The 26,218-nt window shown below is 45.3% G+C and overlaps 1 protein-coding gene across 3 annotated transcripts; it reads left to right on the top strand.

Moving 5' to 3' along the window:
- Window positions 1–513: 513 nt before the first annotated feature.
- On the top strand, window positions 514–13,000 carry CBY2 (chibby family member 2). Of its 3 annotated transcripts, XM_047721689.1 has the most exons (3): window positions 514–676; window positions 977–1,057; window positions 11,581–13,000. In XM_047721689.1, the coding sequence occupies exons 1-3, from the start codon at window positions 602–604 to the stop codon at window positions 12,796–12,798; spliced, it is 1,374 nt and encodes a 457-aa protein (XP_047577645.1). In that variant the 5' UTR covers window positions 514–601; the 3' UTR covers window positions 12,799–13,000. The 3 variants fall into 3 exon arrangements, with proteins under 3 accessions (XP_047577645.1, XP_047577646.1, XP_047577647.1); XM_047721690.1 differs by lacking the exon at window positions 977–1,057 and having other exon boundaries at window positions 515–676; XM_047721691.1 differs by lacking the exons at window positions 514–676; window positions 977–1,057 and adding an exon at window positions 1,611–1,699 and having other exon boundaries at window positions 11,581–12,999.
- Window positions 13,001–26,218: the final 13,218 nt, after the last annotated feature.

Below are 26,218 nucleotides of genomic sequence, written 5' to 3'. Positions count from 1 at the left end.
ATAAGACTAATTGTAAGTAAGATGTTTTCCTGTGTTCTGTTAGCTGTCCTAGCAAGTTATTAAAGCTGAGGACGGGTTTGGGGGAACCCCTAATTCATAGCTGGTCAGTCAGAGACACTGGTGGCCTGGGAGTTGTGACTAGTGTCTGAAGTGGGGACAGTCTTGAGGGACTGAGCCCTTAAACTTAGCTGACCTGACACCAACTCCAGAGAGATTGTGTCAGAATTGAATGAGGCCATCCAGTTGGCCTCAGAGAACTGGAGGATTGGTTGGTGTCAGAAAATATCTCAGACTCCATATCTTCTCTTGGTCTGGAATGAGTTCAGTTTGGGTTTCTTCCTTCTTGAGTGATACAACTCCAAGTAAAAGATGCTAGCTCTAGAGAAAGGATAGGGATCTCAGGCCAGCCAGCAGTGAGGATGGGAATAGCAGCAAGGATGACCAAACAGGGGCTAATGTTTGGGTTATTGTGTGTCACACTGATCATGACCAGCCAGGTAGACACAACCAGGGTGAACTCTTCCTAATGGTCAGATGCCTCATTCTCACCTGTGATGCTCAAAGAGACCATGAGCTCTGAAAAACACCGTATTGTTTTGTGATGTCACCTCTGGAATGTTCTGAGTGTTTTGGTGACCAACTCCTGCATAGGACCTATACCTGGCACCTAACACTGGTATGGCTTTTTCCTTGAGCTAAAAGTAATAATCTTAGAAAAGATAGTAGGTGTGGGTATCTCTGTTCCAAGGACTTTCTAGAAGGTTTTTACACCAATTATAATAGATGTCTAAATTTCTGTCCAGAGAGAAGCATCTTGTCACACAACATCTTCACATTCTCAGACTCAGATTTTCATAATGTACATAGTTGACAAGAGGGGTTAAGTGAGTAGATATTCTTTTTTTTCAGGTTGGGTAACTGAGGCTCAGAGGATGGGCTGGGAAGCAGAAATCGTCTTATTTTCTCTTTTCCACAGCACTCGAGGCCAAATATTACAAGAAAAAGAGATACCAGACCTGAAAGCCTAGAAATCCCAATCAATGTGGTTCTGCCTCAGGTATGGAAAATCACAGAAGAGGTTAGCTTCCTTATAGCCCAAATAACCCTCTTCTTTTAAAACTGTAAGATACTGTAGAATGAGCAGAGTTCACTTAGCCACCATGGATCTTGGGTTTGTCATCCTACAAAGCAGGAAGGTGGGTCTGGTGACCTGGTAAGACCTTCAGGCCCTCATACCACTTAAAGTTTCTATGACCCTCTGAAATAAACCACTCTTCCCAGACTTCGATCTTGGTTCTTGCTGTTGGACAACCACGCCAGATTTCTGGGGGAGAATTAGAACTGGGACCTGGAACCAAATGCAGATGGCTGAATCCATGAGTAGAAAGCCGAAGGCCTGGACCAAAAGGTCCAGGAGAATTGAGGCCAGCTGTTTACCAAAGATAAGGGTGCAAGGGGGACTCGGAAGGGAGTCCGGTGAACGGATGAGGGCTGGACAGGCTGCAGTGTCAGGTCTTCTCCTCAGGTCTCCTAAGCAGCCGTTTCCTTGGTGGGATTCTCCTGACTGGATTGTTCCTCCCGCGGCTATGTCACAAAGGAGGCAGCCTTGCTTCTCCAGAGGCACCTAAGGCCCTGTTGGAAGATCATGGCCGTGCAGCCAGAGGGGCTGAAATGTAGGCTGGAAGAATCCAGTGCAGAGGTAACTACCTGAAAGCTAGATATGAGGTTGTGTAGGAACAGGATGGAGCGCCTGTGGGCCTCCTTTATATACGTATTCATTTATGCTAACATGTATATTTAAATATATCTCCATATATAGTATATAACTACATAATGGTATATAATACATATAATCAAATTATTCATGTGTTTTCTAAAGTCTGCTCTTAAGGAATTTCCGAAGAACGAGATACAAAGAAGACCTTCACCATTCTTTTGATAGGTGGAGATAAGTGTAACAATCTCGGCAAGTATGTTCAGTAGGAGGGAAAAACAGGACCCCAGAACATTCTGGCTCTTTCTTTTCACATCATCCTTGTTACTTTGTAACAAGCAGCCGCTTCATCTGTTTCAGCTCCCGAAGTCTAGCACGTAAGCTGACTTTGTCCTGATGGTTGTACAGGAGGGCTTGCCTACAGGGATCCTACAGCTCTAGGAGCCTTCTTTTTAGGTCTGATTCTTGCCTCTGAAATGCCATGTCATTCTGCGGGCCAGTACTCCCCTGAGGTGGGGTGTTGCTCCTATGGTTTGTTCACAGCCCACAAAGATCAATCTTGGCATCACTAAGGGACAAGAAGAAGGTGACAGCCTGGGGATGGGGGAGGGAATAGGATTAGAAATAGTGGTCCTGTGAGAGAGAGATCGGAAAAAGTCTTCTGTCTACACCTGACACAGCTCTCCCGGCTGAGCTTCCAGTAGGCGACCAGCATGGAGGAGGAGAGAAGGGGAACAGAACTGGGGAATGCTTTAAGAAGGCTCCAGCTGGCTCTGCCCCCAACCCCCCGGCCCCCACACTTCCTGCACAGAAGGACCTGGTGATGCTAGTGTGAGGTAGGGACTGTAGAGGCATGGGAACTGGGACGCCCAACAGCCCCCTAAGGGCAGAGCTGAAGGGAGGTCCCACGCCCACTCTCTCCACTACACCCCTGCTGGGGCCGGGTTACATCCTCTGTTCTCTTGCCTTTAGGAAATAGTGCCTCCTCTTTCCGAATCCTTGCATGTATTTGCATGTGCTTTTTCTGGCACCGAGCCCATCCGTTGTTCCCGTGTGTCCAGAAAGTGCCTCTGGCTTCCCAGCCCCTGAGTCACGCCGAGCTTGGGCTTCTCAACTACCCGGCACGTGCCTGTGCTTCACTCTGTGTTAGCATCCTCAGGTCTTCTCAGGTCTTATTGATTTTCAGTTTTTCTTCTCACATTAAACATGTGTGTTTTCTGATCTATTTTCCAACAGTGCATTCACCTTCCAGCCCTCAAGGTTCGTTCCTGCCCCAGCTCACTGACCTGGTTCCTTCTGCTCTCCCAGGATCCCTTCGCTCCCCAGTGAGTGCTCTCAGTGAGTCTCACGGAGGACTGTTTCAGCGGGATCCTTAGCGAAGGGTCCAGATGAGACGAGCTCCCACAGCACCCTCCAGGGTCCCTCTCGGGCCTCCCCTTCTCACTCTCCTTTGTTCAGGCTTGTTCTTCAAGAATGAGAAGCTATGGGATCTGCTGACACTCCCTGCCTCTCTCGCAGTTGGAGTAACTTCTAGGAGGAGGATGTCAGGAGATCCTGACACAGTTACCCAAAACTATCACATATGGTGACATTTTTATCGTTATTTCTATTCATTTTATAATTCTCTTGGAATCAATCACACTGACCTGCCAGTTATCCTCTTACCTGTTAGCATTTATTAAATCCAACGTTGGCTGTATCATGGTACTAGGCATCTGAGTAATTTAATGGTGGGCTGGTGAGACTCAGCCTTGTCCCCTCATCTGAAATTTAGTAGAATACCCGGTTCTTCCTGCCAGCTTCACCTGTCTGGACAGTACCTCAGACGGCTGATGTTCTCTGATTGTAGCCCTCCATAATGTTGGGAAAGGAGGTGTTTAAAAAACTTGGTTCAAGAGGTTTGGAGTCTACTGGGGCATTTGGACATCTCCTCTGGTCTGTGTAGCCCTAGTTTTCCTGGTGTGGAGAGAACTTTCAAGCATGTCAGCTAAGCCTGTGTATTTAGTGTCCAGTCCTTTCTAAATGCTTTAGATGGCAGGCCACCAACCTCAGAACTCCATCCAACCTCAGAGCTTCACCCTGGAAGGTCCCACTCAGAGAGTCCTGTTCCTTAGAAACTCCACGGTACCCGTAAGAGACCTTGGTCTTATCACCTCCCCTTTGTTCCTTGCCCTGCCCCTCCTTCTCATTGACCATTCTTCCTCCATGCTCTCCATTTGCTACAAGGACAATGGGCAAAGGCACTCAGTAGTTGGTGATTTCAAGCATTTTCCTTGCAAGACCACTTATACTTAAAAAGGAGATGCTGGGGAGAGGGCCATGCCTGATGCTAAGGAGGGATTCCCATCCACAGGTGGGATTCAGGCTCTGCAAGGGAAATGTCTTTCCCCCCTCTGGATCACTGACACCAAGGCATTTTAGGTTACAACAGTGAGCACAGTGCTCCTGAGGGCCGAGGATCTTGGTTGTCTTCCTAACAAGATGATGGAAAGGTGTGATGGCCAATGGTATTCCCCTTCCCACATCCATTCTCACAGGCATCCATCCTTTCATGAAGAAGCCAAGCTTTCCCTCTTTCCTCTACTGGGTCTCTATCCATGTAGGAGGGCATTTCCCACAGATCAGGGTAGAGACAATCTTTCCTCTATGGGAAATGGGGGCCATGTGTTCTCTGGGGGCTTGGATTATGTTGCCATAGGCTCTATCTCCCAGGCTTCGAAGAACCTTTCGAAGCTCTTCTGAAAGGCCCAGACTTCCTATCAGGCCTCAAGGACATCAAGGACAGATTCATTTAGCCCAGGAAGTGATACCACCGACTGAAGAGGCCTACTGAGAAGGGGCTGGCTTCAAACACAGCCTGAGAAGTCTCATGTGTTTACCTACCTCAACATGTTCTCTCCTTGGAAAGCCCTTTGGTAGATAACTATATTTAGCATTTGCCATAGCACTTTAGGCCAGGAACATTGGTGTCTTACCAGCAGAACTGATCATCTATTTGGTCTTTATGACTGCTCGCTTACCACTTTCTTGGCCTTTTGCCCTAACCCCAGGAAGTAGACAGAGTGGCTATATGTTTAGGTTCATTTCAGAGGTGGCATTTAGAGAATTGAAGTGACTCAAGAATGCTCAAAAATGGGACTTACGAGCCCAAAGCTGCCAGGAATTTGGGGCCTCTACCCTCACTGGATTATAGGTTCCAGATGGGGACATGAAAAGCAGCAGGTTTGGGCACAGGGGGTAACCTCACTTAAGGGTTACATAGACCTAGGGTTTTGTGGAATTCTCATGGGAAAGCCCGCTGCTCTAGATTTTCCACCACACAGTCACAGCTGTGCAGTTTAAAAATATGAATTGAAATGAAGCTATAACTTCACGAAATCCACTAAATATATGGAGACCTATGAAATCACAGCTTTTGTAGGCCATAGACGGTACAGCCTCAATGGTTTCACATCGTTTGATTGAATATCTCTTCCTTACCTTTCTGTGGTTTTTAGTTGATTAGTTCACTGGCAAGGACTCATTATACCTCCACTGTATGTGAAGTGTGCTAGGCATGTCATAATTTACTAACTAACTAACTAAGGGACAGTTCACTTCCTTAGAGAACTGTAATTTACCATTTGGGGAGAAGATGGGACAGGGCAAAAGAGAACTACTGGGAAGGAATGATATCAACACATGCAAAATAAACTCCCTGGGTGTTGTGAAGAGCATGAGTGAACGTGTGGTTGGAGGCAGAGATCCTGTTTTAAACCCTCGTTCTTCCCCCTTGCTGGCTATGCAATCTTAGCTAAAACCTGATAGTTCTTCTCTGTAAGATATTGCATTTGAATATGGAAATCAGTTAGTATATTATCACATAATAGTCATTAGTCATCATGTTAATTCCCTTTTCTTGTTCTATAAATCTTCCTCTAAGAAAATCTAAGCACATTCTCCTCTGAATCTGCAGTAATCATCTTTGTAGCTCTCTATAAACAAAATGTCACACATTCTCCTTTTATTTTTGAACTCTACAACAAACTCCCTGAAAGAAAGAGGGCAGATGTTAGTAAGGTTGTGGTGGGTAGTTGCACAGGTTATGTACTGCAACAGTAGCTGTGACTGGCACCCTCTAGATTCGGTCATTGTACAAACATATGGGGTGGCTCTGAGTCATGTTTGCATCTCCATTTTCTAGACCTGGAAATGGAGACACAGAAAGAAATGATTCTGTAAAGCTCATGCCCTCATACAGTGTAGAGCCAGGACTCATTTTGGATTTTGTGATGCCTGGTCCCCTGATCCCCATATCTTAGAACCTACATTAATGCCTGCTGCTCTTTGACCTCCCTCATTTGCACCACGCAATAATGGGTGCTGTTCACTGAATTTTCAAATTGACTGGAAGTTCCCTGGAGGTAGGGTCTGAGACCAGATGCCACATTAATGTTAGTTGATTCATCAACATAAATGTGAAGGAAGAACTGGTCCAAGAACATTCAGAGTGGAGATAGACTTAAAGTGGGGAGTTTTCACAAGGCCAAGAAGGATCCTTTCTTTCTTTCTCTTTTTAAATCCTTATTAAATTTTATTTTTTAAAGATTTTATTTATTTTGAGAGAGAGAGCATAAGTGGGGGTGGGGGTGAAGGGACAGAGGGAGAGGGAGAAGCAGGCTCCCTGCTGAGCATGGAGCCTGATGTGGGACATGAACCAAAGGCAGATGCTGAATCAACTGAGCCACCCAGGCACGCCCAAGAAGGAGCCTTTCTTGAAGGATTAAGTCCAGCTAGGTCTGATTGGCATTGGGGAAAGAAAGAATTTGTCTTAACATTTTGTGTTGTCTTAGAGTTTAATCATGATTCCTAGCATCTCTGAAATGCCTGGATATTTGACATTTTTCCTTAAATCTCAGTTTCAGAAGAAGGTACTGATTTACTTTAGCCTCTTGATACTATCCATAGGATTGTGGATTTGATGAAACAAACCCTTATATTCTCTAAACTTCAAAAAAATTTTTAAAGATTTTATTTATTTGAAACAGAGAATGAAAGAGAGAGAGAGAATGAGAGGAGAGAGGTCAGAGGGAGAAGACAACTCCCTACTGAGCAGGGAGCCTGATGCAGGACTTGATCCTGGGACTCCGGGATCATGATCTGAGCTGAAGGCAATTGCTTAACCAACTGAGCCACCAAGGCGCCCCAAAATGTTTTTGTGTTCTATGAGGCAACATTGGACTTGACCCCCTCCTTGAGCCTGTCTGGGAACCAGAGGGAAGATATAGGACTAATTACAAGAGGAGCATTGGATTCTGGGGAAGGAATTAAAGTGGTCCTATTAGCCTGTCAGTGTTTTCTGGATCAAGTGCTGTGGGCATGTGACTGGGAAGGTACAGAGTCTGTGTGGGAAGCAGTAGCCATTTAAAGGAGGGGATAGGATGTTAACATTAATAAAGAGGGTTGCTAGGGCCATAGTAGTGCCCACTTACAAACATAGATCCATTAGACCAGAGAAAGTTAGGCCAAGAGAACATTTGGAGATCGTGTCACTAACCCCTCATACAGATGTGGAAACCAAGGTCAGAGGGTGAGAGGACAAGACAGATGTGGAAACCAAGGTCAGAGGGTGAGAGGACAAGACCAAGTCACCTGATGGCATGCATAAGGATAAGGGCCCAAGTACTCAGATTATTCATGGCTAGAGATCTGTCACCCACCGGTAAGGTTTTATTTAGTGCATTTCTGCTGAGGGGACAGTCAAAAGGTCCTTGGGTAACCAAGGCAGAATCAAAGCAGCTGGATATGGTGATTTAAAGATCATCATGGATACTCTGAACAGTAATAAACAGTGGAAAGTACTAGTTTTTCTTTGGATGTTTAGCTAGATCAAGTTGCATATCTCTGATTGAAATGAAATAATCACAGGGTCACCTGGGTGGCTCAGTGGGTTAAAGCCTCTGCCTTCAGCTTGTGTCATGATCCCAGCATCCTGGGGTCTAGCCCCACATCGGGCTCTCTGCTCCATGGGGAGCCTGCTTCCTCCTCTTTCTCTGCCTGCCTCTCTGCCTACTTGTGATCTCTGTCTGTCTGCCAAATTAAAAAAAAAAAATCTTAAAAAAATGAAATAGTAATAAAATAGAAAAGACAACTGGGGAAATTTGAACACTGATTTAGTATTTGCCGATATGAAGTGATCATTGTTAATGGTATTGACGCTTTGTTGAGAAGATATGTATCAATGTATTTATGGGTAAAATAACATGATGTCTACACTTTGCTTTAAGAGAATGCGGTGGCGGGGGTGTGGTGGTGGCGTTGGGTGGCCGTACAGCTGAAAGGCACGTGGGTAGCCTGAACTTGGTAACTGCTAAAGAAGGGTGAGGGGTACATGGACGTTCACTGGGCCCTTCTCTCTCTCCCTCTCTGTGTATGTTTGACGTTTTCCATAATACAAAGTTAACACAAAACTATTTTCACCCCCTAACTATTGCAAGTGTTTTGTTAAATACACAGTGATTTCCTGGGTGTGTGCTTCACCCAAGTAAGCTCAGGCAGCTGGGACTGGGTTGGTGACTTTAAAGGGTGCAACTCACACTGGTTATTTAACTTCGACTCTGAGTTTGCTTCTCCATCTGTAAAATGGGAATAATGATAATAATACTTCATGAAGTCAGGGGTGCAAAGGTTAAATTAATTCAGTCCACAGGCATGGAACAAAATGGGAGCTCGATATTTGTTTCCTTCTTCCTTTTTCTTCTCAAGATTGGGATCCACACTATTGACTAAAGCCACCATTTCCATAGTAATATTTTCTAGAGCGAGACCTTGCTGTGATCGAGGCCCGCATAGGAGGGAGAGGACCTCTCACGACATGCTCCTTAGTGATCGTGGCTAGTTTCCCCAGAAAACTGTGACCAAGGGACCTTAAGTAGGCTGGGCTGTCCACAGTGAAGTTCATTCTGGTCACAGGTTCAGCCACAAGAGCAAAGGGACTCTCCCAATTGAGAAAGGTGAAAACCACGGAGGCTGGATTTATTTAAAGTAAATAAGGTTCTGATTGCCCAATGCCCCTGGATCCTCACTATCTAGAAGATTAAGCACATCTTTATAAAGTTAATGACATGTGCTTATTGCAAAGTTAATAGCATAGAACTGAACCTCCTATTTATCTAGCTCTTTGGGTCTTAAAGAATTCATGCCAACATGATAGACCGTGCAAATTATATTTTCTCTCCATACCCATATATATAATGCAGATAACCTGACTTGTTTTCTATCTTCTCTATCTGTAAAATTGTGAAAATAACCTAAGAAATGAGGAATTGATATTTGGAGAGCATTGCAATGTACTTAAGAAGAAAGCTTTTGCTGTATTTAGAAGTAGCTATCATGATCCTTATTTTTATTTAAATTCATCGCTGCAACTGTTGTCTTTTCTCTAGGACACTTCCCACCTGTTCACCACTTTCTGAATACACTTCAGAATTCTTCCATTAGCGAAACCTACTTTTCTTGATAACAAATAGCTTACATTTTGATGGCACTTGGCAGTTTTAAGAACACATTTGCAATCGTTATCTCATTCAGTCCTCACAATGGTGTGGTGTACCATACAAGGCATATGTTTTTATTTCCATTTTACAGGTATATTTCACTGATTTTAAATGTTGGGAGGTGTCTTTTTCTTAAAAAAAAAAAAGATTTATATATTTATTGTAGACAGAGAGAGACAGTGTGTGTGAGTGCGGGCAGAGGGAGAGAGACTTCAAGCAGATTCCGGCTGACTTTCAGAGCCCGACATGGGGCTCAATCCCACGAGCCATGAGATCACAACCTAAGTGGAAACCAAGAGTTGGATGCTCAACCAACTGAGACACCCAGGTCCCCCCTTGAAGGTGCCTTTAAGATCAGGGAGTCTGGCTCTCTCTTTTTCACTAGCAAAAAATTGGGGTCTCAGAGAGAGTGAAAATTTCCAGTTTCACACTATCAGCGACAGAACCAGGATGAGAATTCTTGTGACCCCCAGTCTCAACACCTTGGCTTTTAACCGTGGTGTAAGCTTCATCTGGGCAAACTGCACATTCTAGCTGATTCAGAGCTGTCCTAACCACCAGCAGCCAGAATCACTTAGGGAACTGGTTGGAAATGCAGGTTTCTAGACCATGACCCATACTGAGTAAATCCAGTCTTACAAGCAGAGAACTTAGAAATCTGAATTTAAGAGGCATGTGTGTGGCTTAGTTGGTTAAGTGTCTGCCTTTGGCTCAGGTCATGATCCCAGCCTCTCATCCAGTTCCCTGCTCAGTGGGGAGTCTGCTTCTTCCTCCCCTCTCACCCTCCTCCCCACTCATGCTCTCTCCCTCTCTCTCAAATAAATAAAATCTTAAAAAAAAAAAAAAGAAATCTGCATTTAAAACACACTCAGCTGATTATTCTATAATGGAAAGTGTAAAAGCTACTGGCTTATTGGATTTAAGCTCTGTGGCTCTGATCCCCTTTTACATATGATGGTCTTGAAATGTATGGGTCACCATCATGAATTCCTCTTTATGAATTCCTTGGTGTCCTTTGCTGTCTTCATTACCACATGTTGACCTCTCACTGCTCAGTGATATGTCTGTGATGGTGCCCTTCTTTTCCAAAATTACATGCTGGATTCTGCTTTGAGTCTAACACTCTGTTGGCGGATGTGAAAGGGGCTGCTGGAAGGACAGACTCAGAGTGGCTAAGAGTGAAGGACGAGACTGAAGGGGACTGGGGAGCCGACTAGGTTGATGGACAGCACCGCCATTTTGGACACAGTGATTTGGGTGTCTGTTGGGGTGATTCCTGCTGCCCGTGTCCATTGTGGGTACATATCTGCAGCAGGGATCAATTAAGCGTGTTTGTTCCTCCTCTAAGGTGACAGAAGTGTGCCAGAGCCCACGTTTCATGCTTTCATACATCTCTTTTCATCCTAAAAAATAGCTCTGTGAGGAAAGGCAGTAGATAGAGTTATCCCAAGTTGAAAATGTGGAAACTGAAATGCAAATAACTTGCCATATTCTTGTAACCGACAAAATATTGGGGCTGGGAATCACGATATTTGTTGACTCCAAGTCAATGCCTTCAACCTACACAATATATATGTGATGGCAAGTATTCTTGAATTCCCTATTTTTGTGTTTGCCCACTTACTGAAACCCGTAACCACCCAATCAACCCCTGTGGCACTTTGTTGACCATTCACAGACGTGCACAAGGGTACAAAAAACTTAAGCCCCCTGATGCCCACATTCTAGATAAGGACGCTTGTTTCTGCTCCCACACTGTAAAATGATGTCCTTTGTACAGTTTATGGAGTGCCGCATTTTTGACATTTTTTGTGCTTTTTTGGGTGATTTTATGGTTTCAGATGGCCCCCCAGTATACTGAAGTGTCGTCTAGCATTCCTAAATGAAAGAAGGCATGAAGTGCCTTATGGAGAAAACATGGGTTAGATATGCTCTGCTTAGGCATGAGAGACCACGCTGTTGGCTGAAAGTTCAATGTTAACAAATCAGTAATCCATACTAAACATGTCTTTCAACAGAAACACATATAAGGTTACGTATTGACCGGTTAACAGAACCATGGGCTGGCAGGAACCTAGCCCTCCATTTCTCCTAGGAACAGTGGTTTGGTATTCGTGACTTCGGTGTTTGCAGTCACTTTATGGAACAGAACTACTGCAGATAAATGAGGATCAGTTGCATTTCCTTGACAGGACTCCCCGAGGCCCAACGCAGAAGTGTCCTCTGTGGCCAACCAGGATTATCAGACTAAGCTAATTGTGGGCTACCGTGTGAGGCAGACGGGGTGTCAGCTCCCTCACTAACTCTGGGTTTCCCTGTTCTCTCCCACAGAGGGGCACCGCTGAGCCTTTCCTGAGGCTCCACAACTTGTACCCCACCCCGCGCTGCGCCCGGCAGGCCGCCCTGCCCCGGCTGAGCCGCAGAGTGGTCAGCCAGCACTCCTACCCACTGAATCGCTTCTCCTCGGTGCCCTTGGACCCCATGGAGCGCCCCACCTCCCAGGCGGACCTTGAGCTGGATTACAACCCCCCGCGGGTACAGCTCAGCGATGAGATGTTTGTCTTCCAGGATGGGCGGTGGGTAAACGAGAACTGCCGCCTCCAGTCCCCCTACTTCTCTCCATCCTCCTCTTTCCACCACAAGCTGCACCACAAGAGGCTGGCCAAGGAGTACCTGCTGCAGGAGGAGAACAAGGCGCTGCGGGAGGAGAACAAGGCGCTGCGGGAGGAGAACAAGACGCTGCGCAAGGAGAACAAGATCCTGCAGGTCTTCTGGGAGGAGCACAAGGCCACGCTGGGTCGGGATGAGAGCAGGGCCTCCTCGCCGCTGCTGCACAAGGATACCGTGGCCCTGGAAGTGGTGAAGAAGGACACAGCCTTGCAAATGCACCGCAGCAAGGAGAACAGCACCCTTCAGCTGCTCAGGGAGGAGAACAGGGCCCTGCAGCAGCTGCTGGAGCAGAGGAAGGCCTACTGGGTCCAGACGGAGGAGAAGGTGGGCCCCGGGGAGGAGACCAAGCCCATCGCCTCGCCCCATGAGGAGCCCCACGTGCCTGGGCTGCTGCCAGACCAGAGCACAGGCCTCTCCTCCCCTTTCGAAGAGTCCAAGGGGCCCCCGACCCCCCAGGAGGACTCTAAGACACTCCGGGTCCTGCGCCAGATGGTCAGCAACCTGTCTGGCTCTTCTGGGGATGAGGAGGTTAAGGCTGCCTCCAGCCTGCCCGATGGGGGCCAGTCCCTGGAGCTGCTGAGAGAGATGAACCAGGCATTGCAGGCCCTGCGGGAAGAGAACCAGAGCCTGCAGATCCTCCGCGAGGAGAACCGGCTCCTGCAGGAGGAGAACAGGGCCCTGCATGTGCTGCGTGAGGAGCATAGGATCTTCCAGGAGGAGAACAAGGCCCTGTGGGAGAACAACAAGCTGAAGCTGCAGCAGAAGCTGGTCATCGACACGGTGACTGAGGTCACCGCCCGGATGGAGATGCTCATTGAGGAGCTCTATGCCTTCATGCCCGCCAAGAGCAAGGACCCCAAGAAGCCCAGCAGGGTCTGAAGCCTCCGAGGAGCACGGGGCACGGAGCACTCGGCCAAAGAAGAAGACCTGCCTTTTGTCCATCTCCCTTGCCATCAGCCATCAGCTCGTGTCCACTGAGGAGCAGAACCACCACCTTTCAGAAACTCATGGAAGTAATAAAGGCGTGAGGAGGCTGGGGCCAGTTAACATCATCAGTGTGCTTCTCTGGCTTCTTTTTTTCCCTTTTCCAGCAGTTGTGGGTTCACAGTGAAATGGAACCAGCAGTACAGATTGTTCCCATAGATCCCCGTCCCCATGCGTACACGGCCTCCGCGGCGATCCCACCAAAGTGGGGGCAGTGTCACCTCTGAGGAGCCTACGGCGGCACGTTATCTCCAAGGGTTCTCAGTTTCAGCTAGGGTTCCCGTTCAGTATCGTGCCTTCCATGGGTTTACACAAATGTATCATGACACGTGTCCATCATTATAGCAGAAGTGCATTTTCACTGCCCTAAAAATCCTCTGTGCTCTGCCTCTTCTCCCCTCCCTCCAAGCCCCTGGCAACCATAAAGCTTCCTACAGCTTCCAGTTTTGCCTCCTCCAGATGTCATCTACTGGAAAAACACAGTATGGAGCCTTTTCAGGTTGGCTTCTTTCACTTAGTGATATGCTTGTAGGTTTCCTCTGTGTCTTTTCATGGCCTGATAGGTCATTTCTTTTTAGTGCTGAGTTGTATTCCATTGTCTGGCTATGCCACTGTTTATTCATTCCCCAGCTGAAGGACATCTTGGTCTCTTCCAAGTTTTGGCAGTTAATGAATCTGCCTTCTTTCGTTCCCCAACCCCGGCCCCCCAACCCCAGTCTCTTCCTTCATTCTTGTCTGTTTTTTCTCTCTCATTTTGTCCTATTTTTCCTTTTTTCTCCTACTCCTGTGCTCTCTCTTTTGTCTTTTTCTTTCATCATCTTCCATTTCTGAAGCTATGGCATGGATGGTGGCCTGCGGGAAAAGAAGTTCCTCTAGGCTAGGGCTTTTCAATTGCAGTGCTAGTGACACTTGGGGCAGGTAAATCAAGGTTGTGGGGGGGCTTTCCTGCATGTTGGATGTTTATCAGCACCCCTGGCCTTTGTCCACTGGATGCCAGTAACAGCTACCCAACCCCCAGCTGTGATGACCAAGGGTGTCTCCAGGTATTGCCAAATGTCCCTTACCCCCAACATTGCTCTAAGTTTCTCAAAGTATATTCTTTGAAACACCAGTCCTTGACATGCTCTGAGAAAATGAAGGTTTCCATGGGGAGAAATGTTAAAATCAATCCTCTCTGGCAGATTCAGAATCATACTCTTAAGTTGAAGGATCTGAGAAGTCCTGCAATGAACAAATCCCTTTAACTTTGGGGAACTCAGAATAGCTCAATTTTATTTGATCTCGAAATCTCTTTTTATGTTATCCTGCTGTTCACCCAGTGTGGGAAGGGGTGCCTGTGCTCTTCCCCAGCTCTTGGCTCACATCCCTATTCCCAGGTGCTTGCCCTCTGCTTACCCATGGTTCACATTTCCCAGTTGGATATAAGTGGTGGGGCAGATGACTGCCAGGCTTACTGGAGGGCGGCACAGAGGCTCAAAATTCTGGGCTTTGATTCCCATTTCAAAAGTTGGACAGAGTGTAGAACCAAGAGGTTGAAAGGAACCCCTAGGTAACTACAGAGGGAGTTGGGCTGAGGTTCCCAAACCTTGCTGTATAGTGGAACCACCACAGGGCCTTTGAAAAATGCTGCTGTTGCTGCTGCTGGAAACCACGTTCTTTCGGATGAATGGGATTTTGAGCCCCTGGGCTGTTTGTAGTGCACAGAATGTCGGTCTATGGAGCTGACCACCCCCTTCCTCATTCACATGCAGGTCTTCTCCAGCTTGAGCTGTGATCAGTTTCTCTGGGTAAATAATTGTTTCCAAATTCCTTACTTTTCATGTTTAAAAGCTCCCCAGGTGTTCCAGTCTACAACAAAGTTGAGGAACCAGGGTGCTGGTCCTTGAGCTAAATGGACTGATTTTCAGTATCCTCCTCCACTTGCTAGCTATGGGTCTCTACCACGAGAGATGTGTGAGGGAAAGGAGGAGTTTACCCACTTTGCGGTTGGGACAGACAGGAGTTGGAGACTCCTCTAACCTCACTCCTAACTTGCTGTTCATGCTAGCTAGATTTCCGAGCTTTGAGTAAGCTCCAGAATGTGAGTCAAAGGCAGTTACCCAGCACTTGCCACTTGATGTGACCCCTGTAATCTTTGGTTCATGGGAGGCAAGCGGTACTGTTTCTTCTCCAGCTAGAGAAACTGGGATGCCAAGAATTGTGAGAGGTTAGCCAGCTAGTAAGAGCCAAACTGGGACTTCAACACAGACTCTGTGACTGCAAATCTCAAACTCCTTTTAGATCACATTGCCCAGTAAAGCTGGTGTCTAAAAGTTAAGTTTAAAAATGGTTTTTGGGCCTATTTTCCAGATTCGGGAAGTTGTTGAGTCCTATCCAGAATAGCATCAGAGATCCCAAATGAGGGAGAACGATGATAGTATTTTTCTTACCAGTTGGTGACTGCATTTCTAGTCTATACATAGGAACAGAGGGGATGGATGTCCACACAGAGGCTCAGTAATTCATTCCCCTGTTGCCACCCAAATCTGAGAAATAGGAAGTTGTTGCTAATGGACCTCAGGCCCTTGGCAGTTTGTTTTTTTTTTCTCCATTTGGCAAATGCGTCATGCAGGATGTCGTGGTACGCCATACTCATTTTAGTCAATGTGATGACCCCAGAGGGTAGGATTTTTTCTTCATTTTTTTGATGAAACCTAATTGATTTCTGTGATTCCAGACAACTAGAAGACAAAAGGCAGGCTCTCCCCATGTTTGTTTTAGAAATATTTAACTTGGATTAATCTACGTATCAGCAGTTGGGAACTTTCTAGCCAGCTGAGGGAGCTCAGAGGACTTAATACTACTTAATAATGTCAACTTTCTCTGTCAAGCCAAATCTAAGTGAGTGACAAATTAGCAAGACAAGCCATAAAATGTCATTTTTTATGGAGTGGGAAGATTTACTTCAAAACAACATTTCATTGTGTAATGCAATCTGTGACAGATTAGCTAACATTCCGTGGGAGCTAACTTCTTGTGGAACAGAGTGAATTTCACTCTTCAAGGAGACTTCCTGTAAAGACCTCTGCTCCCTCGTTAGTTTGCCCCCTTGAGTCCCTCACTAATGGCTGAGGCTATTTTCTCTTTGCAGGGAAGGTTTGCCCTCAGAGAGCTAAGCATTCTCCCTCTGCCATTCGGCCTTTGGCCTGGCCAACTGGCACCCTTGGTAGCTGGGGTCAACTGACCATTCCTATTGAATTGGCTGAATCCTGTCCTTAGGACTATGCAGCGCCCATTAATTAAGGGTCAGGTCAAATGGAGAATATTCACAATCTACAACAATTGGCTAGTTAATGGAAACTGAAGTTCCCCAGAATTAGCACAGGGAAGGAATTCCAATGGGAAAATCCCCTATGTGAGGACAGTCATTCTGAGGTTAGCAGAGAGAGCCAATGTGAAGAACCAAAATCAAAACAACTCTGAAGAAAATCTTGCCAGCTTTGAATGCTCAGATTCTATTCTTGAACTCTCCCCTTTTCTAAGGACTTTTCATAAAATGGAGTGACCTCAGTCTGCCTGTGGTGAATGCTTGCTGGAGTCCATTATGACTTCAGGGAGGCAGCTGGGAGGAGGGCACATGAGGGCTAGGTGTCTGATGGAGGAACGTGGACACCCAAAGTCCTCAATCACCATCAGCTTATTGTCCATGGAGTTGAATTTCTGATTCATCAGATGGAAAATGGCTCTTCCTGAAAGGCCAGGTCATTTTCAGAATATTCTGGATCTGCCAACACAGCTGTTGGAAACCATGTTCCTTCCAATGAATGCGATTTTGAGCCCCTGAGCCTTTTGCGGACCACAGAATGTTTGTGTTTGGAGCTGCCCACCCCCTTCCTCATTCACATGCAAGTCTCTTCCAGCCTGAGCTCTTATCAGTTTCTCTGGGTAAGTAGTTCTTTCCAAATTCCTTCTCCTCTTTGTTCATTCACACAATGGCCTTTGTAACCAAGAACAAAGTTAGGAGCAGGTGACAGATTATTTTTAATGCTGCCAAGACAAGTGGCTGTTTAATTTTTGACATTTTCTCTCTCTAAGCCTGCCTTTATTCTTTGCAGATGGGGTGACTCAGAGCTCTCCATCAGAAATCCTCACACCATGGCAAGATTCAGTCCAAATCTTTTTCAGACACCGGTCAGTCCTCATGCGGGAACACTGTGTGGAGTAGAATTGCTGGGTTGTAAGCTACTTGTTGTGGCCGATGATTGGGCTGTCCTTGCCTTTTCCCTCTCCTCCACTCATTTAATCCTTCACCAGGTCCTACCTCCTACCTCCCAACACAGCCCTCGGATCCTTCTACTTCTCATGATTCCTATGAGCATGACCCTAGTCCTGGCCACTGTCATCCTCTGGGTGACTGCTCCAGCTCTGCATTCATCTCTGGATCTTCAGTGTTTCTTTCAGCCCATTTTCCATGTACCAGTCAGACTGATTTTCTTATATGTGGAGATATTCTCCCACTGTTTCCTTACTTAAAATACATCACTACCTTTCCATGGTGGGTCTTTTTTTTTTTTAAGATTTTATTTATGGGGTACCTGGGTGGCTCAGTTGTTAAGTGTCTGCCTTTGGCTCAGCTCATGATCCCAGGGTCCTGGGATTGAGCCCTGCATTGGGTTCTCTGCTCAGCAGGAAGTCTACTTCTCCCTCTCCCACTCCCCCTGCCTGTGTTCTCTCTTTTGCTGTCTCTCTCTCTCTCTCGCGCTGTCAAATGAATAAAATATTTTTGTCAAATAATCTTTTTAAAAGATATTATTTATTTGTCAGAGAGAGAGAAGAGCACAAAAAGGGGGAGTAGCAGGCAAAGGGAGAAGTAGGCTCCCTGCTGAGCAGAGAGCCCGATATGGGACTCCATCCCTGGACTCTGGGATCATGACCTCAGCCAAAGGGAGGCACTTAACCAACTCACCCAAGTGTCCCTCCATGGTCTTTAGTATAAAATAAAACTTAATTATGGGTCCCTGACTTGAGTGTGTGGCTGATACTTTATATTCTAGCTTTCTCAATTCTGTTACACATCACTGTTTCCCAAGATCCCCACTGGGCTCCTTCAGAATTCAATATAATTTAACCAAATGGTCTCCTTGTCGCTTGGAGATTGCATCCAGAGAGGAGAGATCCCACCTCCTGGGAAGAGCAGGGAGAGCACTAGGGAAGATGTACTTGGCCTGGTGAAAAAGGATGGGGACACCTGTGCTGCCAGGTGGTTGGAAGGAAACTTCTCCAGTCACAATCAAGCTGTTGGGTGTCAGAACCCAACAGCTTCCCACCTTGCCTTGTCTTTCGTGGAGATCTCCAATCTGAACAGCTTTGCACCAGCAGTGTGGAATTCAGAGGCAGACCTCTGGGTACCTATCTAAGTTCCACCACTCATTGTGAGACTTTGGGCAAGCCAACTCTCTCTGCCATGGTTTCCTTTTCTAGTGAAAACAAATGGCACCTGCTTACCTCAGTTAGCTGTTCTTGCATCATAAACCTGTTCTAAAACATAATGGCTTCTGAACCATTTATTTAGTTGGCTTGGATTCAACAGGGCAGTTCTGGTCATGGTAGGACCCGCTCCACCTGCGGTCAGCTGGCGGGTTGCAAGGTGGCTCTGATTCCAGTGGTTCGCTGGCAGTTAGGACCCATCAGCTCTCCTCCATGTGGTCTCTCATCCTCCAGCCAGCTGCCGCAAGCTTAGTCCCATGGCAGAGGCAAGGGTGCAAGACAGAGAAAGAGCAGTAAGCAAGGTCTCTTGAAATCTAGGCTGGAACTGGTCTGTCCTTTTACTGACCACCTTCTAGAGGCAAAAACAAGTCATGAGGCCAGTTCAGATTTCGAGGGATGTGAAATGCACTCCACTGCCTCCTGGATATAGAGCAGCCATTGATTAGGACCACCAATGCACTTAATCCATCACAAGATCTATGGGTTGTTGGTGAGGATTAGGCGAGAAAGTACATGGGAAGTGCTTAGAACTGAGACTAGCACTTTGTAAGCACTCAAGAAGTTTTACTCATTTTTATCATAGTAATCCTTTTTTACGTGCATCTTTAAGAAAAATGATAGAAATTAGAACAATTCACAGAAAACTTCTTGATAATTTTTTGGTGTATTTAGCTACAATAATCTTTTTTTGTGGTACTGGAAGGCTGTCTAAAGTTGGCATCTGAGCTCCTCATTATGCTCTTAAATGCAGATTTATTGTGAGGATTGAATAAATTAATGTATGCAAAATGATTAACTCAGCATCTGGAATGTAATAAGCCCTAACGAATGGTGGCTATGATTATTCTATTATTGCAACAGGGTCAGTGACTTGGAAAAATCTGCCTTTTACCCAGGCTCACTTTGCTGCCCAAAACTAATATAGATCAGCTTCAAATGATGCTGAGAACTCAGATCTAACAGGTGGTTCATGCACAAAGTAGAAGAAGAACAAAGCTTTAGGATGGAAATTTTCTCACACACACGTAAGTATAATGAGCCTCAATACCTTCATTATGCGGCTTCCCAAGATCAATCCATGGCCAGTCTTCTTTTATCCTCCCCTACTTCCTTTCTTTTGGTAGTTTTTAGAAGCAAATCCCAGATGTCACATAAATACTTCATTTTGTTTCATTTTAAGGAAACATAACCACCATATTATTGTCATGCCTGTATCCAAATTAATCCAATTCTTAAATACTATAATACCTAGTTCACAATAAAACTTCTCCCATTGTCCATCAGAGTCAAACTAGATGCATATATTGTGTAAGAAACCCAAGTGTGTTTTACAGGAGGAGAATTTTGTGCAATTCCTGGGGCAGCCAGAAAGGGCGGGTATTATGCGAAGTCTGGCCTGCCAAGGACATGAAATGGGCCGGACATACTCTACAGGTGCAAACCAGTGTGGTTTCCTGAGCCTTTTCTGCATCTTCCAGGGATTGTTAATGGTACCATTTGGTGTGTCCAAAGCCCCATTGATTTAGAGCTATTCAGAAAGGTGCTCACTAGAGTTGTGATGTGATGTCCCAATATTGACCAATGGTTAGCTTCATCAATCTTAAGGTCATTTGAAAGAATTGAGACCCACAGCGTTATCTTGACACCTGAAGTCTTGGGAAGACTGGAAGCAAAGAAGCTGCTTGTGCTGAGGAAGGCCCCCTGTGGTGCTCTCAGATCTGCAGATGGCGAGCGGCCCCAGGCTAAGGAGAATTTAATGTCAGGCTGTCACACTGAAAATCAGATTTATTTCTTAACATTTTAAAAAATTGTGTCTCTGTAAGGGTTTGGCTCTGGTAGTCAGGACTGGGGAAAAGAAGAGAGGATGCCAAACACCCTTCGTGTATGTTTGTCTGAAGGAGAGAATCTTAAAAACACAAACTCTCTACTTCTGTATGTGTGGTATGATTAATGGGGAAAGATCTTGGTCTTTGGATAAAATAGATGTATGTATTTATACATTCATTCAATACCTAGACTAGAAACCAGACAGCTATGCTGACTCCATCCCCCCCCACTGCCAACATGTAATAAATCACCAAATTTGGCCAATTGGATCTCCTCAAAGTTTCCTGAACTTGTCTGTTTTTCTTGATCTGTACAGCCAACGACCCACTTCCGGCTCTCAGCTCTTGCCTCATCTACTGTGGTCTCATGCTAGGTAAGTCCATTTACCATACTGCAGCAGGAGCGAGCCATTTAGAACACGATCAGACTACGTTACATCTCTCCTTTAAAGCTTTCATTGGCTCCTTCCTTCTTTTACGGACCTTCCCTACTAGCATGCTGGGTTGGGTTGTAGGTGTACAGAAGTATCGATCCCTTTAGTTCAAAGGGTTGGGAGCAGCCTCATTTATTCCCCCCGTATTCCCCGTATTCCATGCCATGATGGGAATATTCCCCATGTCCCCCCAATATTCTGTGCCATGATGGGAAAAGGCTTATGGAATAAAATCCAAGCTGCTCAGACCTCTCTCCTCTCACCAGGTCTGCCTCCTGCGACTCCTGGCCTTGTGCAGTCACAATATGGAGTGGTCTTCAGCCTTCTGGGAGTCATTCTTTGCTCATGTGGTTCTTTGCATCTGAAACATGTCTTGACCCCTTGTATGTCTTGCAACCGTTACTCATCCTCCAAGATTCAATTTAAGAATCATTTATTTCGGGAAGTGTTCCTAACCTTCAAGGTTAGGTCAAGGGTCCCTCTTTTGTGTCTTCCCTATTCCTAACTATGGCATATTCTTTTACCAGATCAACTTGCCATACTTGCCAAGTGGTGGTTTGTTTTTATATCTGTCCCTCCTCCCTCTCTTACAGTTCCTTGAGGACAAGGTTCATCATCTAGAAATTCTTACTGCCTGCCTGGCACAGTTGCCTGGCCCGCAGTAGGTGCTCAGTAGATAAGAAACACCAGGGACTCTATGGAGGACAGCTATGATAGTCCTCTGCTGGCAGTTTAGCTAAAAACCCTGTGCTTTCCTGCCCTTTGCTAATGGGGTCTGATCTAAATTGTCCACCAGCACTGGCTCATGAGGTCCAAAATATCAGGATCCTGAAGTCAGGATCATTAAAAACATATTTAAAAAATAAAAAATAAATAATGTCGTGATGTAGTAGAGAAAGAAAAAATTAAAGTGACTGTCAAATACAAATGAGTTAAAATTGCCATTCCAACTAAAAAACAAAACAAAACAAAACAAAAACCCAAAAACCTACAGTTGAACACTGCTCTCTCAGCAGTCTTACTGTTTTTAACAGCAGTGGATGAGAAGAAACACGACATCACAAGCAGGGAGACAGAGAAGGGAGAATTGCTCCATTAGAAAGGAAATGGTCCAACACCATTGCATACCGTGGTTTACATCACCACCGCTGCTGCCTTGAGGATTTAGTGTTATTTCAGTTGTTAGAGTTTGTAGGCTATTGGCTGGTAGAAAACTACCATTTCCAAGATTATGTATGTATATAAAGAGACAGGTACAGAGTCAAGATTAGAAAGTGATGCTGTCATTTGTAAAGACCAAAGGTTTGTAAAAATCTCACATCTTGATCTTGCAAATACACACATACATACACACTCATGAGTTTGGGGGCCATGCTCCCTTTAGAACCATGATTTGTGGGAGACCAATGGCTGTAGAAATGTTCACCCAAGAATCTGTATTTAGAGGCCACTAAGATGGAAATGTCTTCCTTCGGTAACTCTAATAGGACACCATGGTTAGGTCACAATGACCTATTTACTTCACTGATCATCGTTGGTGGGAGGGAGAGAAGCAGTGATGCCTCTGGATATTTGAGTGAGAAAGAGGACAGAGAAGTTACAGCAGTGATTTTGATAATGGGCCCTCTTGGTAGGGAAGAGTTAGCTTTGACTTGACGTGTGTTGTATACTGTGGGAAGGTGTAATCAGAGAGCGTGTCTCTATGCCATCTGCTATGTACAACAGATCCTTACGGTGTAAGCAAGGGAAGACGTGATCATCACAGCCTAACTCATTTGTTTGATTTCAGGGACTCAAGGGGTTTGCTAATGTTGGAAATGACTAGGCTTTCTTCAAAATTAACTAATTTCAGTGTCCAAGAACTGAAATGCTACAATACACTGGAAAAAAAATCTGTCTTAAATAGAGCAAGTGGATGGTGGCACTACAAAAAAAATATTATGGATATGATGGGTCACTTGACCCCAAACCTTATTCTAACCCTAAATCTTACTCCACACTACAGAATTCTGCTATCTCCACAACTGGGTACCTGATAGTGATGGCCCAATGACTGTGGCTGACATCTTTCAAGATGGAAGAGTTTTGATGGTGTGTGTGTGTGTGTGCATGCTTAGCTATATTATCATTCATCACAAAGAGCTAGAGTACAGCTAGAGTACAGTGTAAATGCACATATTGCCTATCCGTCTACCTAACATGTATACATACTTTACATATATATGTATATATATACATAATCTTATTTTTAAAGATTTTAAAAATTTATTTGACAGAGATAGAAAGCGAACACAAGCAAGGGGAGCAACAGGCAGAGGGAGAGGGAGAAGCAAGGAGCCCAATGCGGAGCCCGATCTCAGGACCCTGGGATCATGACCTGAGCTGAAGGCAGACGGTTAACCAACTGAGCCACCCAGGAGTCCCTATATATACATAATCTTAAGAAGATCCAAAACAAAGAAGAGTAATGCATCAAAACATATATCATGAAGTCATGAGTGAGAAAGGCATGCTAATGAGGCATATGCTAATAGGCTCCTCAATCATTTACCGTGTATTTTCTTAACACCTAACTGCGTTCCAGGCTTTGTTATAGACACTTGGGTTCATTGAGGTTCAGGGCAGACATGGAGTTTACATTCTAGTAGGAGAGACAAACAATAACCAAGGAATCCTGTCACAAGATGATCTTAGGTAATGCTAGATGCTATGAAGAAATAGGAAATGAGCCGCTAGACTGGAAAGTGTGTACAGTGGTTTTATACAGGACTTGGAGGCTTCTTAAATAAGACCCAAGATGTGCAGTTCTTTAATTATATTCCCCTGTTATTATACAAGATCCCCACTCATGTGACAGGAAGGTGTGGGACAGGAGAGTGTTCTGTAGTCTTAGTCCTTTGGTGAGCCTGTGGCTGTGACCTTCACGGGTGCCCCTTAGGTTTTCCTCACTTAGGTGGGGTAGAATGGTCAGAGGGGGCTGGAGTTGAGTATCTTTCTTCACTAAGGTGGGGTGGGCTCTGATAAAACCCCAGCAGGTTAGGCTCTGATGAAATCATTTCTCCTAAGACTGGCCTTGTTAGGAAGACTAGGGTGTTCTGAGGCCTTTCAAAATGGCTACTGTTTCCCCTCCCACTGCAGGAAGCATGGGGGGATTTTTCTCTGTTCTTCATTTTATGTATGCATGCATTTTTTTTTTAAAGATTTTATTTATTTATTTGAGAGAGCAGAGTGAGAGCACAAGCAGGGGGAGTGGCAGGTAGAGGAAGAAGTAGGCTCTGCCCTGAGCAGGGAGCCCAATGGGGGACCTGATCCCAGGACCCCAGAATCATGACCTCAGCCAAAGGCAGACACTTAACTGACTGAGCCACCCAGGTGTCCCCAGGTTTTACATTTTAAATGGAAATAAGTTATTTATGTTGAGGACAAAGACAAGATTAAACGGCATGCTCCCGATAACTTTGTACATACTACAGAGACAGAAAATTTATGGTAAAAATTCTTCACATGTCACTGCCTTTTTGTATGTGGCTCTTAGCATGGTAACATGGGATCAGAACAAGCACGTTAGAAGAGGACCCTTATTTGCTGACGGGTATCCCTGCTCATGGGGAGCTTGTGCAAAGCCTCCCTGATTTGTGAGGCAGGCAAAGTGTGTTCCCTGGGTAGGCTTTATCTATGAGAGCAGCGGGTCCTGAGTGCTGGGAGCATGGAGGACACCTCATCCTGCCTCCTTCTGCAGATGGCCCACCGTGGCCATTGCAGGCTGGTTAGGTGGCCCCCAGTGATGGGTTCACTCAAGCAACCACATGGTTGCCCTCAGAATAATCTGCCTTCTGTGGGTTCTTAGAAGTCAGATCTTGGAGTCTGCTGAAATCATCTTTACGGTAATTTGGTTGTCCTACCGGTAGAAGATGTTTTCCTTACCTGACTAGGTACTCCTAGGAAAGTTGAAGTCACTGAAAAACCTGCATTTGGGGGCGCCTGGGTGGCTCAGTGGGTTAAAGCCTCCGCCTTTGGCTCAGGTCATGATCCCAGGGTCCTGGGATCGAGCCCCACATCGGGCTCTCTGCTCAGCAGAGAGCCTGCTTCCCTCTCTCTCTCTCTCTCTCTCTGACTGCCTCTCTGCCTACTTGTGATCTCTGTCTGTCAAATAAATAAATAAATAATCTTAAAAAAAAAAACCCTGCATTTGTACAAAGATGTAGACAAGCAATTGCTGGGTAAATTTGATTTGCACAAAGATCAAGTGCAGATTTCCAGATGAGAGCTCTGTTTTATCTCAAGGAGTAGTTTTCTTTTTCTTTCAGAGTTATGTGAACGTGGTCCCAGTGATGCATTTCACTTCTCTGTTTGTATCCTGCAGACTGATTTAGCTTTAACTGTCTGAGTGACAAGTATTCCATCATCTACCTATAGAAGTAATTTTGCAGACTAATTTTAGTTCCTGCAGTCACGTATTTGTCTGTCTTTTCTCATTTTAATTCCATTATTTCTTTATTCTATTATTCTCCTTTGTTATGTTAAACCTTCCTGTAACATTTTAGGAAATTATAATGTTCTCTCTTCAGCATATTCTGGCATTATATATTTTTTTTCTCTGAATTCTGTTCATGATCCACTACCCCAATTTGCAGTGAACATAGGCATTGACTCCACATCTTCTTTCCAATGTAGGCCCATAATAGGGCTGGAGGGGACCCATGCCACACAGAATGTGGGGCTGCAACCTGGCAGAGAGTCAGCTTCCATGATCATAACTAAACTCTGAAGGCTCAAGGGAAGAATCCCTCCTGGCTTCTTTAAGCTTCTGGTGACTCCAGGCATTTCTTTCCTTGTGGTTATACCATTTCATTCTCGGCTTCCATCTTTGCATCCTGTGTTTGTGTCTTCCCTTTCCTCCCCTCCTTCCTTCCTTCCTAATATCCTTTCTCCCTCCTTTCCTCCCCGGCCCTCCTTCCGTTCTTTTTCCTCCTTCCCTCCCTTCTTTTTTTTTTTTTTTCTAAACTAGGCTCATGCCCAGCATGGATTCCAATGCAGGGCTTGAACTCATGACCCCGAGATCAAGACCTGAGCTGAGATCAGGAGTCAGATGCCTAACCAACTGAGCTACCAGGCGCCCTGTGTCTTTTGTTTTTTTTTTAATAAGGACACTTAACATTGGATTTAGGTCTCATTTGAGTAATTCAGGATGATTTCATTCTGAGATCCTAACTTAATCTATGAAGATATAGAAGGTCACCAAATAAGGTCACCTTTTTAAAAATAAGGTCACATTCACAATTTCTGGGGGTTAGACATGGACATATCTTTTGGGAGGCCATGATTCAACACACTACAGTGGTCATCTCTCTCCCAACTTGCAGTCTTGGCCCCAAACTGCTACCATTTAGAAACATAACTGAAATTTAATCACTATACCTCTAGCAGGCCCCTATTAAAAAGTCAGATATCTCTGAGAAAGGTCGTTTGAACATTTAGTGCCCATTAGTACAGGGTAGAGAGCAGGATCCTGGGGGAAGGGGACAGACAAGGCCAATATCAGTAAAGCAATAAGAGGCAAGGATGGTCTGGTAATTCGGGTATTATGGG

The sequence above is a fragment of the Lutra lutra genome, chromosome 3, assembly GCF_902655055.1.
Source record: "Lutra lutra chromosome 3, mLutLut1.2, whole genome shotgun sequence".
NCBI lineage: Eukaryota > Metazoa > Chordata > Mammalia > Carnivora > Mustelidae > Lutra > Lutra lutra.
This window is presented reverse-complemented; position numbering and strand designations above follow the sequence as displayed.